The sequence below is a fragment of the Miniopterus schreibersii genome, assembly GCF_964146895.1.
Source record: "Miniopterus schreibersii genome assembly, chromosome: 1".
NCBI classification, from domain to species: domain Eukaryota; kingdom Metazoa; phylum Chordata; class Mammalia; order Chiroptera; family Miniopteridae; genus Miniopterus; species Miniopterus schreibersii.
The window spans coordinates 173,185,972-173,205,708 of NC_138101.1; the positions used below are offsets into that span (position 1 = coordinate 173,185,972).

Below are 19,737 nucleotides of genomic sequence, written 5' to 3' on the forward strand. Positions count from 1 at the left end.
AATGGGATATTTATTTCATTTGCATTTAGTGTATGTATATTATTGGGTTTAGGTATGTCATTTTGATGTTTGTTTTCTCATTGTTGCCTCTGATTTTTTCGTCTGTTACTTCTGTTGTTAGCATTCAATTTCTCCATTACATTTTTCGCTATACCTGTTAGTATTTTCTTTATTTAGTGGTTGCTCTAAGAATTACATACCTACATATACATCTTTAGTTTATCACAGCCCACTTTGCAACATTTGCTCTTTGCATTATACCACTTTACAATGATTTTTATTTTGCAACAGTATAAATCATTACCTCTTCACTCTTGTGTTACGTTATATTTTACTTCACACTTTATCAACCTCATGATGCAATAGTATATACTTTCTTCATTTATCTTTAGAAAAAGTAAAAGGAGAAAACATCAATTTTTTTTTTGTATTTACCATATGTAAAATTGCCATTATTGCTCTTTATTCTTTCCCTTGGATCAGAAATTTACTTTGTTACCAGTTCTCTTTCACATGAAGAAATTCCTGTAATATTTTTTGAACTGCAAGTCTAATGAATTTTCTATTCATTTATATAAAAACTTGTTTATTTTACATTACTTTCTGAAGGATAGTTTCTCTGGATATAGAATTTAGTGTTAACTTTTTTTTATTTCCGCTCTTAAAACATGTAGTTTCTGGCTTTCATTTTTCTGAGAAAAGCCAGTTTTCATCTGTATTATTGCTCTCCCATATGTGATTTTTTTTCTTCCTACTTTCAAACATATTGCTTCACCTTTGATTCCCAGCCGATTGACTATGATATGTTTAGCTATTGAACTTTTGAACAAGGTTGTCAAAATTTTTGAATCTGTATGCTGTTGTTTTTTCACCAAATTTGGGAGATGCTCAGCCATTATTCTTAAAGTACTTTTCCCCACATTTTTTGTTTTGTTTTTTTCTGTCTTGCACTCATTATACACATTTTAGACAACTTGATATGCTATTGTTTTTCACTGAGGTTTTGTTTATTCTTTTCAAGTTTACGTTCTTCAGTTGGTTTTTTTCTATTGAGATCTCTCAAAGTTCATTGCCATCACCAATCTGCTATAAAACCAGTCCAGTAATTTTTTATTTCAGAGATTTTCTTTCCAATTAAGTATTTATTTAGTTTTATTATATTGATTCCATTTTCTGCTGAGATTATCCTTCTATATATTTATTATGATCACTTTTCCCTTTGATTCTTTGAGCATATTTATAATAGATGCTTTAAAGATTTTGTCTTCTGTATCTAACATCGGAGTCATCTTCGGGATAGTTTCAATTGACTGCTTCTTTTCTTGATGATTTACATTTTTCTTGTTTCTTTACATTTTCTTGTTTCTTTGTATGTCTAGTAATTTTTGATTGTACAATGGACACTAAAGATGAAATGTAGAGGCATTGGATTCTTTCATCTTTCTGTAAAGAATCACTTTTTGTTTTAGCCCACAATTTAATTACTAGTTGGTTCATTTGAGGTTGTGAAGTATTATAGGTTTTATACTTTGTTACAATGGGCTCCTTTCACTTTTACTTTTAGTCTTGCTTCTGAGATTGACCCTTCTAGGGTTTTAATGGAAATCCTGGCATGTTGGCCCAGTCCTTCTAACTTGGCCAGATTCAAGCTCCTAACTTGGTCTCACCTGAGGTAGGATACAGCCAAAATGTCTGTTCAAATTTTTAGCCCACTAGCTGTTACTTTTCTGGGTTTCTTGGATTCCCCCCATGCATTCATAGTTCCACTTTCAGCCAAGAGTTTGAGATAGGTTCACATGTGGATTTGGGATTACCTCTCTGTGGTTCCCTTCTTTCTGGGGTTTCTCCATTTCCAGCTGCTCTAGCTTCCCTGGATTCTGTACACTCAAGTCAATAGACTTCTGACTTCTGCGTGAGTCCTAGGTGCTCTGTGCTGCACTGACTGAGGAGTGCTTTTAGCAGGTAAGCAATGTAACCATGTATCTCACCCAGTGAAGTTTCCTTCTTTCAAACATTGGATTTCCTCCCATTTCTACCTGCTCTTGCTCATTCTCTGTGCTTTCAAATAGTTGGTTTATTATTTTTTTGTGTGTGAATTTATTATTAGTAGTAGTAGTTTAGTTCAAATCACTTGCTTTGCTGTTATCAGAACTGGAATCCTCAATATTGTAATTTACTTTTTCCCTTGCATAGTGATCTGTATGTTACTAATTTTTATAAAAGATTTTCTATTTGACTCACTCATATGTAACCATTACATGTGCCACCTCTTTGTTTATATACAAAATGGAGTTGTCAAAACATTCCATACAAGGGGTAGGGTTACAGAGCAGGTGTGTCCAGGAGACCCAGATGCTAATTCTTCCTCTGTCACTAAACAGCTGTTTGACTATAAATAAATCTCTTAAGTAGTCTCATCCTTAGGTTCTCTTCTATAGAATGAGGGAGTTAGGTTATATCAAAAATTTTCAAACTTTTAAACAGTGTCAGGATTCCTATTTTTTCTACATCCCAACAGAATCTTACAAAATATAAACCACATTAAAGAAAAATAGCCCTAATTGAAGATGGTGCATAGCTCAGCCTGCTCAGTGCAGCAATCCCCATCTCTACTTGTACAGTGGCATTGAAGCTGCTTTGTGGAACCCTAGGCTTCCACAGAGTATAGTCTGGAAAAAAATCAAGGCTGAGTGACTTTTACAAATGTTTTCCTATTCTGCCCAAATCCAAGAATGGCTGGATTGTGGCCATATTCTTAGGACCCCAAATGTGCAGTTGTTACCTTAGACCTCCTTTCTGCGTTTTCACTTTAACCAACATTTTATTCTTATATCTGTCCTTATCTAGCCACCATGGGCAGTCGTTTGCTGTGGGTATTTGTGAAATATGCTATATAAGGGATTTCCTGCCATTGTAGCTAAAAGTAGCTCCCTGGTACTGCACCCCCATGCACCACCCACCCCCATCTCCATTTCCCATCTATGAGATAAGTAGTACTTCCCTCCACCTAACTGCTCCTATGTGGGTGGGAAGGAATTAATAATCTTGGAGCTGTACTGATCACTTAGAATTCTTTCTCCATCTGTAAAATAGCAGCAGGCAGGCTTAAGAAATAATCTTGCCTCACCAGTTGGTGGTTTTGTTGTCTTAAAGGAAACAACAAAATGAGCAGGTGTGGGCACTGCCCACATCCAGACGGCATTGCCAACTCTTACAGAGCATGCCACCTCCAGACTTAAGAAGAAGAGTGGTGAGGTTAGGAAGGTCGTACAACCTACATTCTCAGTTTAATCTTCTCCTTTCCCATCCTTGTTTCTTTTGCCCTCCCACAGTAATTCTGGTGATGTGTTTTCAAGTTAGACACTGCAAGAGCAGGCACACTCTTTGCATGTAAACACAAGGCTTCATAAAAGTGACCTATCTGTATAGGTCACTGCCATGATGGAGCATAATAATAATAATAATAATTATTATTATTATTATTAACATAGCATATGCCTGGCATGCGCTAAGTGCCTTTATATGGTTTATCTCATTTAGTCTTCTCAACAATTTTGAAAAGTAAGGAATATCAAAATAAGAACACTTATGTTCAGAAAGATTAAGGAACTTGCTGAGGTCTCAAAACAGCAAATAGAAGATTCAAACTCAGGCATCCTGACTCCAGATTCCACATCCTTAGCCACTCTAGCTTTACCTGATGTTACACTTGACAGGTAGTTTTGTGGCACTGGGGAACCACCTTCCTCTCTTAAATGTGCAAGATGGAGATATCATTTCCTCTGTTTCTATCTATTTAAAATAGAAAAAAATCATTAAAGTTAGAGGGAGGGACCATCTGACTTCATTGAAGCAGGGACTGGGTATTGATGGATCTATAGTTAGCCCTCTCTGCGTGTCAAAGTCATGAGCTTCCTGCCAGAGCAGGAAGCCCAGAGTAGCACCTTGATAGTATGTGAACAAAGGGATGAAGCTGGGTGGCTATGCATCAGAGAGACTGCAGAAGAGTCTGGTATGTTGGGGGGGTGTCTAAGATCTCTCTGCATTCTGTGATTTGAGGAAATGAACAATCGTATCTTCAAGATGTATCCACATCCATATAATGGTGCAACTTTTTCCTGTTATTTTAGCAAGGTAATTGGATGAAGGGGTGAAGATTTTAATATAAATCCCCACTGCGCTGTTTCCTGGGTACTTATCTTAAAAGGGATTTGAAGTTGGTATTCGATATGGCAATACAGGAAGACGTATCTTATCTCTGAAATAAGTGCCCCAACTTAGGTGAGACTTTGTGATTTTCAAAGATTTAGGTTGAATGAAATCCAGATCCATTATTTAGTTGTTGACATGGACTCATTACAAGGGGAGTAGCTGGGATCTTTCAAAAAGATAAGAGTCAATATTTGAATTTGAAAAAACAGCCCATTGGTGAAGAGCTGGAAAAACAATGCAGCAAACCCATTGATGTGGAACACTGGAGACTCACATTTGGTGCTGGCACGGTATAACTGTGGGCAAAACACTGCCTCTTTGGGCTTTGGTTTCTCCTTGTGAAAATGATGGAATAGATAGATGCTTATGAAAATTCTTTCCAGCTCCACCTACATGATTCTTGTCTTTTTAGGGATAAAACGCAGTTATGTAGATTTTGACCAGGATTTAAGTTTATTCCTTGAGGCAGTAGATGGTAGAGGGAGCATAATGTGGTCATTCATAACACTGACCTTGGAGCAAGACAGCCTGAGTTTGAATGTTGGTTCCATTATTTACTCACTCTTATGATTGTGGCAAATTACTGGCCTCACTGTGCCTCACTTTCCCCATCCATACAATGGGGACAATAAAATACCAATTTCATTAAGGGTTATTGTGAGGAGTAAATAGATTAACAGATGTAAATTTCTAGAACAATGGTTGGCACATAATTAATGTATGTGGGATTGATCTTATCCTTGTAATAGTGCCACCATTGACGTCTGTTGCTGCTCAGTGGTTTCCAGAAGGGATGGAAAGTTTTGCTTTTTAGGTGGAGAATTCCCTGAGATCCTTGGGGAGGAAGGTTTAGAATAGCACAGCAGGTTTATTTATAATCCCATAAGGAGCAATAGGAGTTACACTGCGGCTTGCCCGTAAGCATTCACTCCCACAGGGACTGACCCTTCTCACTGCTCTGCTCTTCTCACAAAGGAAGCAACCTCCTGACTGACGTCAGGGTGGAAGTGGCAGAGTTCTCTCACCTTCCTCTAAAAAGTAAGCTAGATATGGCTGTAGTGACCTGCTGCAGTGATGTCTGACGATATGCACAGTGGCTAAGAGTACAGGTACTCTGTTTAAGTCTGTTTTGTTACTTTGCTAACTTTGTTGCCTAGGGCAAGTTCCTTAACTTCTCTGTGCCTCTGTTTCCTATCTCTGCAATGGGAATAATCATCATCTCTACTTCCTGGTGTTGCTATGATGATTAAATGGGATAATATACGCAAAGTCCCAAGAAAGGTACCTGGCATATCGTATATGTTTAGTAAATGGGAAATGTTATAATTACTATCATGATTATTATATCAAGTGAGGGGAATCTTGCTCTGTGGGTGATCAGTGACTCACTGGAAAAAAAATCAAGGACCACATACTGGTAAATTAATGAATTCTAATTACTGATTTTATATGTGGAGAAGTATCCATGAGCTAACTTACTTAATTTGAAATTGATGACTTATGACTAGTTAAATTTAAAAAGTGCCTGCCAGCAATACAAGTGGAATGGAATCTCAAAGATGAAAAGAACTACAAGCAGATGTCTAATCCAACCACCCCTCCTGTGCTAATATCCCTGACTCCCTCCCAGGTACTTAGCTGATCCTATATTCTAAAGGTAGAGTTTAATTTTGCCCCAATATGTCTCTGGATGTCTCCCATTTGTGATGGTTCACCCCTTACCAGAATGCAGTGCCCAGCATGTTGACACATGAGCAGATTGCTCATTGTGGTAGAGTTTTGTTGGGATGCATTGGAGTTGTTAGTGGGAAATCTAGTCTCTTCTGACATGAATCTAGTCTTTTCAGGCCCTCCCACGGTGCTGGTCACAGCTGATAGAATTGAGTGAGCTGACAATGATGTGCTCTCATGTTCTTGGATTACCTGCTCCAAAAAAGAGAGAAACAGATAACATTTTAATGCCTGTGGGCAGGAAGTTTGGAGTCGGAGAATTTAGATCTAGAAAAGACCTGGGAGATGACCCAGATGTTAGAAATGACCCACACATGATGAAGCAGGGCCAGAAAGATTAAGGGACTTAGCCACAGGGATTCAGCTAGTTCATGTGAGTATATAGAATAAGAATTACCTCCACTACCTCTCTCTGGTCCTCCAGCATGGTGATTAGAAACATGGCCTCTAGACACAGGCTTCCTTGAATTCAAGTCTTGATTCTACTGCTTATTGTCAGTGTGATCTTCAGCCAGTTTCAGACTTCTCTCTGCCTCAGTTCTCTTACCTGCAAAATGGGAACAATAATAGGGGTGTGTGTGTGTGTGTGTGTGTGTGTGTGTGTGTGTGGTGTTTAAATGAGATAATATGTGCAAGGGGCTTAGGATAGTTCCTGGCACATAAAAAGTATTCAAAACGTGTTTGTTTTTATTATTAGTCTTCCAAAGAACCTCAAAATATCAACTCTTAAATAAGCCAGAGAATAAATGTTTTGACCAGGCTGGTGTTTGAAGTATTTTCTCTCACTTAAAATATGGCTTTTTAATTTCCTCTTAGCTTCTGATTCAGAAGCAATCTTCAGGAGCCATCTGTGAACTAACAACCATATTCTTACCCAGAATCACTGTGTGACTTTTGGATGGAAGGAGGAAATTTTCAAAAAATAATTTCTCATTATTTATCATTTCCAGTTCACATTCAGAAAATATTTACAGGGTAGTCTGCCATGTGCCTGGTGCAGAGATCAGGCCTAGGGGGATGCAAAGTGGGTGGCCTGATGTGTTCTTACCCTCACGGTGTGCACAGGATAGGTGGAATAGTTGCCAATTAAACAGGTAATTCTGCCCCAACACTGGAGGGAGTGCTGTCAGGGCAGGGCACAGAAAGATTTTTACAGCGTGTGGAAGGAGCCCTGACCATGATTTAAGGGGTCAGAAGGGCTTTCTGTGCTGAGACCTGAATGTGAGCTAGATTTTTGACTAGTCTGAGTAGGGGCTGGAGACTATTCCAGGCACAGGAAACTATGTATATGAGGGAGCCTTCAGGGTTGGGATAAAACACTGGGTACTCACCAATTTATTCAACACTTAACAAGTGTCTATTAAGCACTCAGTTTCCAACAGGCATTGTTTTACACAATGGCACACGTCATTTAATAAAACAGATGATGTCTTTATTCTTATGGAAGTGATGGGAGAGAAGAGAGAAATAAAACTGGAAAGTGCTATGAGGAGAACTGCTTTCGGTAGGATGATCAGGAAGGTGATTAGGGTAGAGTTTGTCGAGCTGACACTTGGTGAGAGGAGCCAGGGGAGTGAAGTTTCCAGGCAAAAAGAGCAACAAATGCAAAGAACTCAAAGGCAGGAATGGCCTGGGCATGTTGGAAAAACTGAAAGAGGACCCATGTGCTGGGGGGTGGGGAGCACAGAGAAAGCGGCACAAATAATTCAGAGGGTATTTGGGTTGGGTTGTTGGTATTGAGAAAGGCATCAGAACGTTTCTAGTAGAAACAGGATCACACGTGCACACGGATGCCTCTTTTCAAAACCAGGAAGCTTTTGGAAAACCTCAGTTGCGGATCTCAGTCTGCTCTGTGGGTTTGAATAGCTGAGGGGCAGCAGAGAGCGTATTTTCTGTCATGGTGACTGGACCTGCACATAAGGCATGTGCACGGATAAGTTTCCGCCTCCCAGTTACGAGCACGTGTCAGCAACAGCAAAGCAGCAGGGTTGCCGGCTCAGTGAGAGGGCCCATAGCGTTGGTCAGGGCCATCCCAGTGGTTTCTCGGGGCTCTAGGCATCTCCTCCTGATTGCCCTCGGGAGCTGCCTCTTCCCGTTTCATTCATGTAGACTCAAATTTGTGTTTCAACCCTGCTTTAGATTCTTTCTGTCCAACTTGGAACTGCTCGATCCAGACTCACGGCCCAAGCTCTCCTGTTTTTCCGACTGTCTTCCTCTGTATGCTCGCGGGCCCTGTGGGGGACTCATGGCTCTTGTTTGCTCTCAGTTAACAGCTTTGGAGATGACGAAGAGCTGTGCACATCTTCTGACACTGACGAGGAAGTGATCAAACAGTTTGAGATTTCTGTGTCCCGGTCCCAGAGTTTCCGCGCAAGAGTGTCTGAGAAAAGCAAGCAGACAGGATCGGAGCAGAAGCCAAAAGTCCGCCGCTTGCTCTCCACCAGGGAAGAGGACAGCACCCAGGTGTCCGCTGGGGAAGGTACCCTTCGCACCCAGCCCTCCCTCTGTCTAGACCAGGGGTGGCCAACGGGGAGGGTGTCTTTGAGTCACGTAACCTCTGCACTTGCATCTGAGAGTCCAGAGAGGGAGAGAACGTGGGGTAGGAGCCAGAGGCTGGGACAGAGAAAGGGCTGCTCATACTTTGCAGGGCAGGGGGCATCCTGCAGGGAGCCGGGGCAGGGGATGCGTCAGAGGCGCTGAGGCCTGGACCCCTGATTCGTGGGTCTCCTTCCTTCCTTGGAGTTACTACTTTGTGTGTTCTGAGCACTAATGACCGGAATGGTATTTATCAAGCTTTATAACATATAATCTCTATCCCTTCTGACACGTGCAAAAACGTCACACACCTGACCGCTAACATTGAGATCCTGAGCCTTTGCTCCTGTTTGCAATCATCAAGTCTGTTTGTCACATAGCTCTGTAACCTCAGAAGATTTTTTAAGCCTTTCTTTTAATGGTTTGTAGTATTACGACAATAGGCATGTTTTATTTTTTCAAATAAAAACATAATATTGAATAGCCTTTCTCAAACAGCACATGCCCTGCTCCCTCTTGCTCCTTCCCTGAGTTTCTGGACACCCCTACCCCCACTTCACATGAGACTTGCTGGGCAAGAGCAGGGTCTTAGGCCTTCCTCTAGCACCTTTGTACTACATTCACCCTCCACAGAGGAGCGGGGACACTCGGGGGCAGGGTGAGCACAGCCCGTATGGAGGGACGGCCTCGTGGAGCACCCTCCCCCCTCCCCACCACTTGCACAAAATAAGCTGGGCAGAGGACAGTACAGTGCTCCTGAGTGCTTTCCTGAGTGAAGGCTGGGCATCTCCTTGACTCCCTTGTGCCCAGAGCCCTGAGTGGGCACAGGACATGAGGAAGGGAAGGGGCTGTGCAGTGCATACGATAAAAGGCTGATGGAGAACGTGCCATGCCTCGGTGACCTGGTCTCAGTGACCTGGCTTCTCTCATCTATTCTTTCTTCCTTTTGGACTGTGGTCACACCAGTGGGGCTGTAGCTGTAGCTCCTCTATGGGTTTTCAACACATAGCAGTAGAAAAAGGAAACAGAAAAAGGAAAGTGAAAAATTGAGAGGAGATGACAGAGAGGTTTCTGACTTGACTTGTAGATGAGGCAGGCAGAGAAAGAACACAGGGGAAAAGGGAGAATTGACAGAAAGAACCCCAATTTTCAGCAGGAGTATCATAACTGGGTATCCGTCATGGAATTTTACTTACGGATACGGGCGACATATTTTATTGCTATTCTTTGTAGCAATATTTTTTGACTCTGTTTCCCAGTGGGAATATCATAACTTGCTGTCCATCATAGAATTTTACTTGTTGATATGGGCAACATAACATATTTTATTGCTATTCTTTTTAGCCCAAGGTAAGCCAAGAAATAGATGCCCTATGTAACCAAAGCTTACTGCTGACCCTCCATCATTTCCTTTTACCCTCTCCTGCTTTCTTTTCTCTCTCCCTCTCATGTTACATCACAGCATTCCTCCCTCTCCAGGGGGAGGGCAAATGCTAGCTAATGAAACTTAATAACAGTTGACTCCCTAGGAGTCGCTTGTTTAATTCTAAAGCTAATGGCCCCATTTCCCAGAAGTCTGAGTGTCTAGTTTCTGATTTAGTCAATTGGCTGATGTTCTGACAACCCCTCTAACCTTCACCATTCCTGAAATTAGCAACAACTTTTGTCATAACTGGTGATTCTAAATTTTTTGACAGATGGTGATAGGAGAGGTAAATTTTTCTCTATAGAAGAGAGGAAAAAGTCCATGACGGTGAATGAATTACCTGTAGTTTTTAAAGAAAACCAGCAGGGTTTTCCTAGGAATGAGTCACTGCATGCTAAATTTTATTGTATGATTTTTTCCCATGTCATTTCTTTTTGTTCATCTGTAGATCAGTGAATTTGTTTCAGTGATAGAGAATAATGAGATTAAGTGTGTACCCTGAGAGCATTTTTTTTTTTTTTTTGGCCTGTGCTCTATTTAGCTATTTTTTCACTCTACCTTACACTGATTTTCTAAGATAAAATTTCATTGTAGACAATTCTTACTTTAAAAACGCATTCAAACTGTGGGACCTGCAAAATTCAAGTAAAACCTGAACGGAGAGTGAGTTCCTGATAGGTTGTCTCATGTTTCTTCTGCTTAAGTGAGACCCTTCACTCTAGATTGAGTGATGAGGCTATTTTAGAACCAAGACAATGCTGTCTTCTCATTCTAGCCAAGGTCTCTCTTGTCTCTCATATCTCACCTAGTGTTATTTTGCACTGATTGTCACTGTATTCCTGGTAATGTCAAAGAGGGTTTGGGCTAAGTGATCTGGATCAGAGGCTGTGCCTCACATCCCTAGGCATGAAAGGTGGGCTCGCTAGGCCAACAGAATGGCAGTTCTGAAATGCATAGGAATGGCTGCTGGGAAGGCTTTAAACTCTCAGGTAGGAGCCAAAGCAGTCCACAGGTGAAGTTTCTTCTCCACAGACCCCTTGGTTCTCCGGGTAAGGCCTTTTAATGCACTGATTATGTAAGATAATCTCCTTTATTTAGTCAACTGCTTAAGGGCTTTAATCCCATCTACAAAGTACCTTCACAGCAACACCTAAATTAGTGTTTAATTGAATATTTGGGACCTATAGGCTAGCCACATTGACACCTAACACTGACCATCATAGATGGTAAGTAAAAGTATTTGTATTTGAGTGGTGTCGGGAGAGAGGAGGTGGGAGTGTAAAAGAAAGTAATTGGTTACACTCCATCAATGTGGGGTATGGACTAAACAGATGAATTCCTCTGCTGAGATTAATGTGGTTGATGTGACATAATTATGCCCTGTAATTCCTACAAAGTCAGGATACATTTCTCTGACAACAGGCAATTACTTTTCTGTACGTGTTTAAGGTGACATGATCTTCTCTAATTTAAAGCTTGGGAAGACTGCTTTATATAACGGTGAATCACCTTTCCCTCTCCTGCTCCTTGCAACTCAACTTGCACCCCAGATTGACTTGTCTAATTCATCCTTGAATGTCTGTCAAGGAAAATGGTTTGTTACATTAATATAGTTCTTATGTTTTTCCGTTATGAATAGCTTTTCAAGGCTTGATGTAGCTTTGGAAAATTCTCTTATTACTGATCTAGGTATTATCACTGTAGGAGTTGAAGTCATGAGACAATTTTATGGGAGTAATTTCTTGGCAAAGTTAGATTTTATGCTGAAACCCTGCTGGGTGCTACACACGTTGATGGATGACCTACTGTTTAATAGGACATTTTAGTGTTCATGTATGTGAGGAATGGATGTGCTAATTAGAGCCTTGGAAGAAAATTCTGCTTTATGTTGTAGGGTTTTGCATATGGAATAACCCTTGTTTTATCATTTTCCATGGCCTTTTTAAAAGTTGTATTTGCCAAATAACTGAAAGTGTGCATGTAAAAATGTTATGGTGTCCTATGAAAGTGTTCCCAAGGGCCCTGAACCGAATTATTAATAATAACAAGGCAGATAGGGGAACTTCTCAATGGCTTGCCATGGTTTTGCAGAATCCCAAATCAGGAGTCTGAAGTGCACTGAGGACCAAGTCTGCCTGGAAATGTTTTTATATGGTTTGCAAAGCTGATGAGATAGTTTTAAGTTTGCATGTTTAATATAAGTAGGTCATATACTGTCTGGTAAGCCACTGTCACCACCACTCCATATAGCTACACACATGGCTTCTTCAAGTATTTGGTACCTGCCTAGCTTTTGAAGTTATTTGAGGGTTTAGTGAAGTCCACTGGTAGATAAAGACTATGCCGTAGGTGTACGTGGCTCAGTGCTTTCAAGGAGCTTATGTTCTAGCTGAAACTTAAAGACTAACAGTGGAAACAATTGTTGCCATGCAGTGTATAAATAACAGCTGAATTTTTGATACATACTTTGTCACCCACTCACTTATCCTGTCTGTATCTCGTACTTTTCTCTCATCCTGGGATAGAGGCTGCTGGGGGAGCCTGAAGGCCAAAGAGATAAGAAATCCTTGGCTCCTTTGTGAGTGTAGGGGATGAACAGAGTAAGGAAATACTGAGAGAGGGAGAGGAAGAGGGAGAAGAGAAGAGAGCAGGAGGAGGTGGTCTGAGAAAAACACTGAGTTTGAAGGAGCCAAGGAAGATTCGGGAGGTGTTGAGGCTTTAGATGGACAGGAGGAAAGGACAAGAGGGAGAGCTTGAGAACTGCTGTGAACAGAAATACACAACTAGCATTTTCATGAGCCAGTGAGACCACAGGTGACAGAGTTGGGAGGTAGGAGAAAGTGAGGTTTGCTGGGTGGGATGAGGCCAGTTTGGGCCATACAAGTAAGCAAGGCTAATATTTATGGAAGGCCTGGTGGCTACCAGGCAGCTATTATTTGATGCATCTCTCTGAGGGCTTCTGTCATTATTTTATAGATAAGGAAACAAAGGTTCAGGCAGCTCACATTGTTCAAGTCCTTAAATCCTTATTATCTGAATCCAAACCCACTGTTATTTGCACAGATCAGTAGAGAACTTTCTACTTGAGAAAACCACCGAAGCCTTTTGAGCAGAGAGTAATATGTTGAACGTGGAAGAGAAGAGAAAGGGTAGAGTCAGGAGACCACGTGGTCTCCACAGTAGACTGCTGTTCTTGCTTTCTAGATCCATCCCCAAAGTCTTGTGGTCATTTGCTCCAACAAAATGCTAATGTGTTTCATTTAACCTCCTAACAGAAATACACATCCTTTGCACTCATATTATTAGAAAGTATTTTACCTTCTGTCCCACATAATGAACAGTGGTCCTTTGGGTTATATGGACCAAGTGTATCCATTGTATGAATGGAATTATATATCTGCAGGTGTTACTTTGTGGGTTTTGTTTTTGAAGTCTTGATTGGTGTAGTTGCTACTGCTCAATTTCTCTAGATAATAAGGTATAAAATAATAACATATTTGAAATGATTTCCTTGTTGCAAATTTAGATTTGGATGGAATCAGCCAACTGAATTGTTCTGAGAGTCTGTCCTGTGGTGACGATGGTCCCATCTCTGCCCACTCACAGCCCCCATGTGAGGTGGGGGGTGCCAGGCACCATGGAGCATCTCCCCAAGAGACCAGTGTGGTCCGCAGGCTCAGTCGCCAGTCCACAGAGGGCAGCTTGGAGATGGAGACCGCTTTTAATAACCGGGGACTTGAAGACTCCTATGCCACTGACAGCTCCTCCGCGTGGAGTCCAGAGGCAAGTTACGTGTTTTCCATTCCTTTCTTGCTCCAGTGTTTTGTGCTCTGTCTAGTTCTTGTGCTCCTCCCCTCCCCCATCCCTCAAGACAAAAATTTCCCCCAAAAGAAAGCATTGCCTTGAAAAACAAAGACCTAAAGAGCCTTTATTTAACTAAATTTTTGTTCAGATGACCAAAGCCTGACCCCTATGTGGACCAATAAAAGAATTATATATACATTTTTATCAAAATGGAAAAAAGGAAAGTAGAATGGTGGCAGGATGGGCCCAACAACAATCAGGCTTCTTTTGTACATAAAGGAGCTTTTAGTTCTTTAGAGAGACTGGTTTATTTCCTTTATGGTTTCAATTAAGTGGAGTCTATTTTTATTTACTCCAAATCTTGAGTAATGATTATTTGAATATGAGAATTATTTGAAAATTAAGCTAAAATACAGTGGCCCTCCAAATGAAATTATACAAGATATTATGATGATGATCTTACAGTGTATTTGTTAGCTTTTCATTGAATTAAAGGTCTAAGAGATGGCAGGAGTCTATAATAGCCCTCTGGCTATTGACTTTGCTTTCTGAAATAAATCTATGTTAAAAGATGCTTCTTCTAAATTTATTTTTCAATTAAAACTTACTCCAGAATATGCCTAATTAACCAGAGGTGCGACTGGAGGTGATAGCACTTGAAACTACCATTTATTGAGCAATTACTATGTGCCAAGCACCGTGATAGGGATTTTACAAAGAGTTTTATCTTAACAAGCATTTACAGTTACTCCTTATTAGTTAAATTCCTTCTATAAAGATTATATAACATTAAGAGATATTAAATAGTGGTGTCTAATACCATTATTGAAATTAATTTTGATGAAATAAGTCATGTAAGTATATAAAACTGCCATGTAATTTGTGGGGATAGAGGAAGAGAAGGGTGAGTGGGTTTTATTAGCTTCAGTCTGACTGAGGAAATAAACAGGATGAAAATCTCTTATTAGGGCCTGGACTGTCACATGCACCAAATGCTTATCAAGGAGAAGAAAAAAAATCACGTTCCACATCCTTACTGCTAGAGAGCGTGAGGAGGTTGCACATGCATGTGCATGCCTGTGTTGGTGCTCCTGCTCAGGACAGGAGATGGTAACTCAGATGTGTACCTGTGGCTTCTTAAAAGCAGCCCTTCATATGGAGACACCCAAAGCTATTAACTTACAAGTTTTATAAAAAAAAAAATTTTTTTTAAATGTGTTTCCCTGTCAGTTTCATATTAAATCCCACACAGTAACATTTAATGTTTAAAAATACTCTTTTTGGCTCTCTCACCACATAAACAAAACAGAAGTGTTTACCTGCCTGGTGATACTCCGTCCCCTTGATCACTGTACCATTAGCCTGGGATTGCTTTCTCCAGGTAATCGCCCATTTGCCTGCCTTGTGGAGCTTTAATAGAAGACTTGGTGTTGAGGGCACTAAATGTTCTCAGACTCCAGAAATACCCAGACATCTTTGTGTGCTCCATTCAACCTCCTATCTATTTTGAGACAAAAACTGTAATTTGTGCTCTTACAGTAGAACCTCAAATGCAGCTCGGAGACAGTTCCTGTAACTGCCTACTTGGCAGGCTTAGCTCGCCTTTTAAGAATTGATTGATTTGCCTCTTAGCTGTATTAAGAGCCCTGTCTTCCCCCGTGTATCTGGCATCGGGAACATATCGTGGGTCTGTTTACTTTGGGCCACACAGATGACATCAATACTGTCTTACTAGAACAAAAAAGACTTTCAATTTGATAGAAAATCTTTAAACCTACATGGGTTTCTGACAATGTGGCACAAGTATTCCCATCTGAAAGACAACCCCAGGCTCTTAGAGTGAAAGGAATCATTTATTTTGGACTCAGAAGGAAACTGGTCATGTAGTGTGGCTACCTGTTAGGCTGATGGATTTCCACATGCTGTTCTTTCCTGCTGGAAAAGGCCCTCGACTCTTTCCTGCAAGCCTAGGGCTCGGGGTGGGGTGGGAGATGATGGGCGGGTGGCTGGTGATGCTGAGCACACAGGGAGGCAGGTGTCCCACTTTTCATCTCTGTTTCCACTGATTAACTGGTCTGCCTTGAGAAGTTAATTAAAATCTGCCAAATGGGGATACAAATGAAGAGATCTTTTCCTTGCAGGAAGGTCAGATGGATTAGTGATATTAATGGCAACCCACATGATGAGTGCCTTTAGTTGCCTGGTGATAGGTAAGGTGTGTTGAAATGATTAATTGCTGTGAAAATACCGGCCTTCACAAACCTTCATTCCAGATCAACCCAGGAAGGGGCCACACCCCAGTTTTCATGGGTCGCCGTTTGGATCGTCTCCATCCAGAGCCTGGTCTTTGCCTGGAGCTGTGTCTTATTTAGTTATTGCAGAGTCGCTCCCCTGCCCCCCAGGACTTTATCACAAACCTGCAGGTGCAGCGAGTGTTATCTAATAGACAGCATGATGGGTAAGTGGAGAGAGAGTCATTAACTAGGATATTTTTACCGTGGCATTGAAGTTGATGACAAAACTGGAAACTGTTAACTAATATTAAGAGCAGGGACCTAAAAGGATGTGAAATTCAAAGTAGTGTGCATTTTCAACTCTCTGCTCCCATCTCATCCCCTCTTATCTCAAACACTTACTAGACATAAATGGCTGCGGTGAAAAGTTTCGGGGAGAACTTATGGTTCAACATAAGGTTTGGGATTTTAAGCACTAGTACTGGTAAACCCTGGATAGTCCTGGCTGAGCTTATGATGCTGGGGGCAGGGAGTGAATTACTTAGCCTTTCTAAGCCAGAGTTTGCTCCCCTATCAAAAGGAAGATATTAAAATACCTACCTCATTAAGTTAATGTGAATATTTTAAAAGATAACATTTCTTAGCTGCATTTCCCGAAAAGCACAGGACATGCAATCCCAGGGAAGAGCGAGAGACAAGGGACTGAGGCGGGGAAGAGCGGAGCGTCATTACGAGTATAATCAAATTGGCACCACTGAGTGTGACTCACGGCTTGATCTTGTGGGACTGTGTTCTGTGAGGCTGTATAAACTAATCTCAGGACATCTTTCCAAGGGGAGAAAAGTTGAGTGCATGAGACATTAACTTCCCACATGCTCTGGACTTTCTGTACGTGAGTGCCAAGCAGGATCCTGTGACTTTCCAAGTCTTGACATCCACAGAGAGCCTGTGGTAGGAGCGGAGAGCTACACAGCATGGCAGGAGGGAAGACTATTGAATTTCTCTAGGCTGAAGACACTTAGAGCACAGACAGGCTCAGCCTCTAGGGGAAGATGGAATACAAGGTGAGGCCGAGAGAGTCTGAAGTGCACGAAAGCGGGCTTTTGTAGTCTAAAAGGGTTTAGTAGGGTACCTGGGATAAGGGAGGGCTTAGTATATGTTATCTATTATTACTTATGTTCTGGCAAGCAATATAGAAATGATCAAGAGCAGGCTAAAATAGACAGGAGTTTTAACAGAAGACTGTGACTTGAGTTTTGAGTTGGCCTAACTCCTTGGAGACTTGCTTCTAATATTATATCTAGTCAGTTGTATTCAGAAGTCTCTATAGCAACCACTTTTACCACTTGAAACTAAGTGCCTCTGAATAGAAACACTCACACATGAATGCATGCATACTCAGAGGAGGAGATAGAAGGAGCTTCCCTTATTTTGCAAGAAACCTAAATTTTCTTGGTCGACTAATGTGAACCTTAAGAGAGAGGGCATTTAATAGCTGTCTCCTATATGTCAAGTCCTTTGATTTTCACAGCAACCCTATAAAGTGGGTACTCTCTGTCCATTTTACTGTTGAGAAAAAACAGGAAGTGGAAAGGATTAGATAACTTGCCCAGTGTCATGGAGGTAGCAGGTGGTAGACCTGGGATTCCTAAGGCTGTCTCATTCCAGAGAACTGTGCATTGGAAAGTTATGTTGATGTACTTGCATTTCTCAGGTGTTTTATTATATATTTTTTGAAATAAAGAGGTCCTTAAGTTAGCAAAGTCTGGTCTGCTGTTACATAAACAAGAACTGATTCTGATTTACAATAAGAAATCCAACCAAAGTTTAGTTATGGGTAAGAGTCATGCCTTCGGAGGAGAAATCAAATTAGGCTGACATTATTTATAGTCTGTTGGAGGGTGGTTCATTACAGTAAATGCAGTTCAGCTCAGTTTTCTCAGTGAGGTCATCAGCTCTGACTGGCTACAGGTGAATTGCTGTCTAAGGGTGATATTTCATAATGAGGGGAGCTTGTTTGAAAATAGGTAGCACCCGTCTACAAATGGGAATAGATATTTATGGAGTCTGTTCTGAGCCAGGTATTTTTTCACATCTGTTAAAACCTCACAGCAGCACTCTATCAAGTAGGCATCTTAATGCTCTCCCCCGCCAACCCACCCCCAACAAAAGTACAGACAGGATGGCCTGTATGGCCAGGGTCAAAAAGCTAGTCAGTGGTAGAGTGATGATTTTTGCTTGGCACTCATGTAGACATTCTGCCTAGGTGTTCTGTCTTCAAGTCCAATGTCGCTGCTCACTAAATGGCTGCTGGGGATGCCCCCCTAAACACTTGCTACTCAGAGAGGGATTCGAGGCCAGCTGTGACATCCTCAAAATCTTCTGAAAATGGAAAATCTCAGATTCTACCCCACTCCCACTGAGTAAGGAATCCCTGGCTGATTCAAGTCCACATGCGCATTTGAGAAGCTCTGCCCTAAACTTTTCTCCCATGTAGATTGAATATACTGAGGGATCACCTACCCATGACCCCAATTTTATTATGTGGTCGTTGCCCATAGAGCAAAGGCTCAGGCTCATCCATTTCTCCTGGGATTCAAGGTAAAGTTACCCCTTAGCAGTTGTGTAGCTGACTAATCTTAGACTTTGTATCTCAGTTGGTCTCAATGATAGTGGTCAGTTGTGCTCTTTGAGAGGCAGTGTTAGATGGAGACACTGCAAAATATAAAAGCTTTGTTCATTCTTTCCAAAAGCATTCATGAAGCCTTCTCGTATGCCAGGCACTGTGCCCTCAAAAAATTCACAGTCTAATGGAGAAATAGACCAGTAAACAGACCCTTCTAATATGGAGGGGTCTGAGCTAGCACAGGGTTCCAAAAGAGCCCAGAAGGGGCATCGTCTCACAGAAATGTAACTGGGTATTATCATTTCCATTCCTAATCTTTCCCTCTGTCTGCAACAGGAGCAGGATGGGGCCGATTTTCAGGTGCCATCTGGGGTCCCAGAGCCCATCTCAAAGTGTGGTGATCTGGATGTCATCTTTGAATATAGAGCCGCCAGCCAGAAACTCACAGTGACCATTGTGAGAGCCCAGGGCCTCCCAGATAAGGACCGGAGTGGCATCAGTTCCTGGCAGGTCCACGTTGTCCTGCTGCCCAGTAAGAAACAGAGGGGCAGGACGAACATACAGAAGGGGCCCCACCCTGTCTTCAAGGAGAAGATCACCTTCGCCAAGCTGGAGCCCCGGGACGTGGCTGCCTGTGCCATCCGCTTCCGCCTCTATGCTGCCCGCAAGGTGACGCGTGAGAGGATGATGGGAGAGAAGCTGTTCTATCTCAGCCACCTGCTCCCAGAAGGGGAAATGAAAGCCACTCTCGTTCTGGAGCCGAGAAGTAACATCAGTGTGAGTGTGTTAAATGGTGCTGCTAACGATGTGCTGTGGTCAAGGGTGTGGAACTGTCAGCCCCTGATTTAGTACATTTGGCCTGTGGATTCAAACACTTTAATTTTCCATGTGGTTCTCCGTGTCCTTATGAGCCATGATTTGCACTTTATGCTTCCTTGGGTTTTTTGTGCCCATCTTCTCTATTACCTGATGGATGTCCATGTTAGGAAATAAGAGCACAGTGTCGAGGGCTTGGGAAAACCAGGAGAGGTGGGTAAGCTTTCTAGTTAGCTAATAAACGGCCCTACCACCCATCACCCTGCTCTGCCCCCAACGTGCATAATGATGAATCTCAGAGATGGGACTGTCAAGGAGAGGTCCTTGACAAGTGTGCCTAAGTAGGCTGAAAC

The 19,737-nt window shown here is 41.8% G+C and overlaps 1 protein-coding gene across 3 annotated transcripts in view; it reads left to right on the top strand.

Annotated features, from left to right (window-relative positions):
* SYT16 (synaptotagmin 16) overlaps positions 1 to 19,737 on the top strand; it is a 185,868-nt gene that overhangs the window by 147,187 nt on the left and 18,944 nt on the right. For all 3 annotated transcript variants that reach the window (XM_081131199.1, XM_081131200.1, XM_081131201.1), the window contains 3 exons: positions 8,210 to 8,422; positions 13,431 to 13,687; positions 18,905 to 19,345. In XM_081131199.1, coding sequence (XP_080987325.1) covers positions 8,210 to 8,422; positions 13,431 to 13,687; positions 18,905 to 19,345 — 911 coding nt within the window. The remainder of the gene's footprint in view (positions 1 to 8,209; positions 8,423 to 13,430; positions 13,688 to 18,904; positions 19,346 to 19,737) is intronic.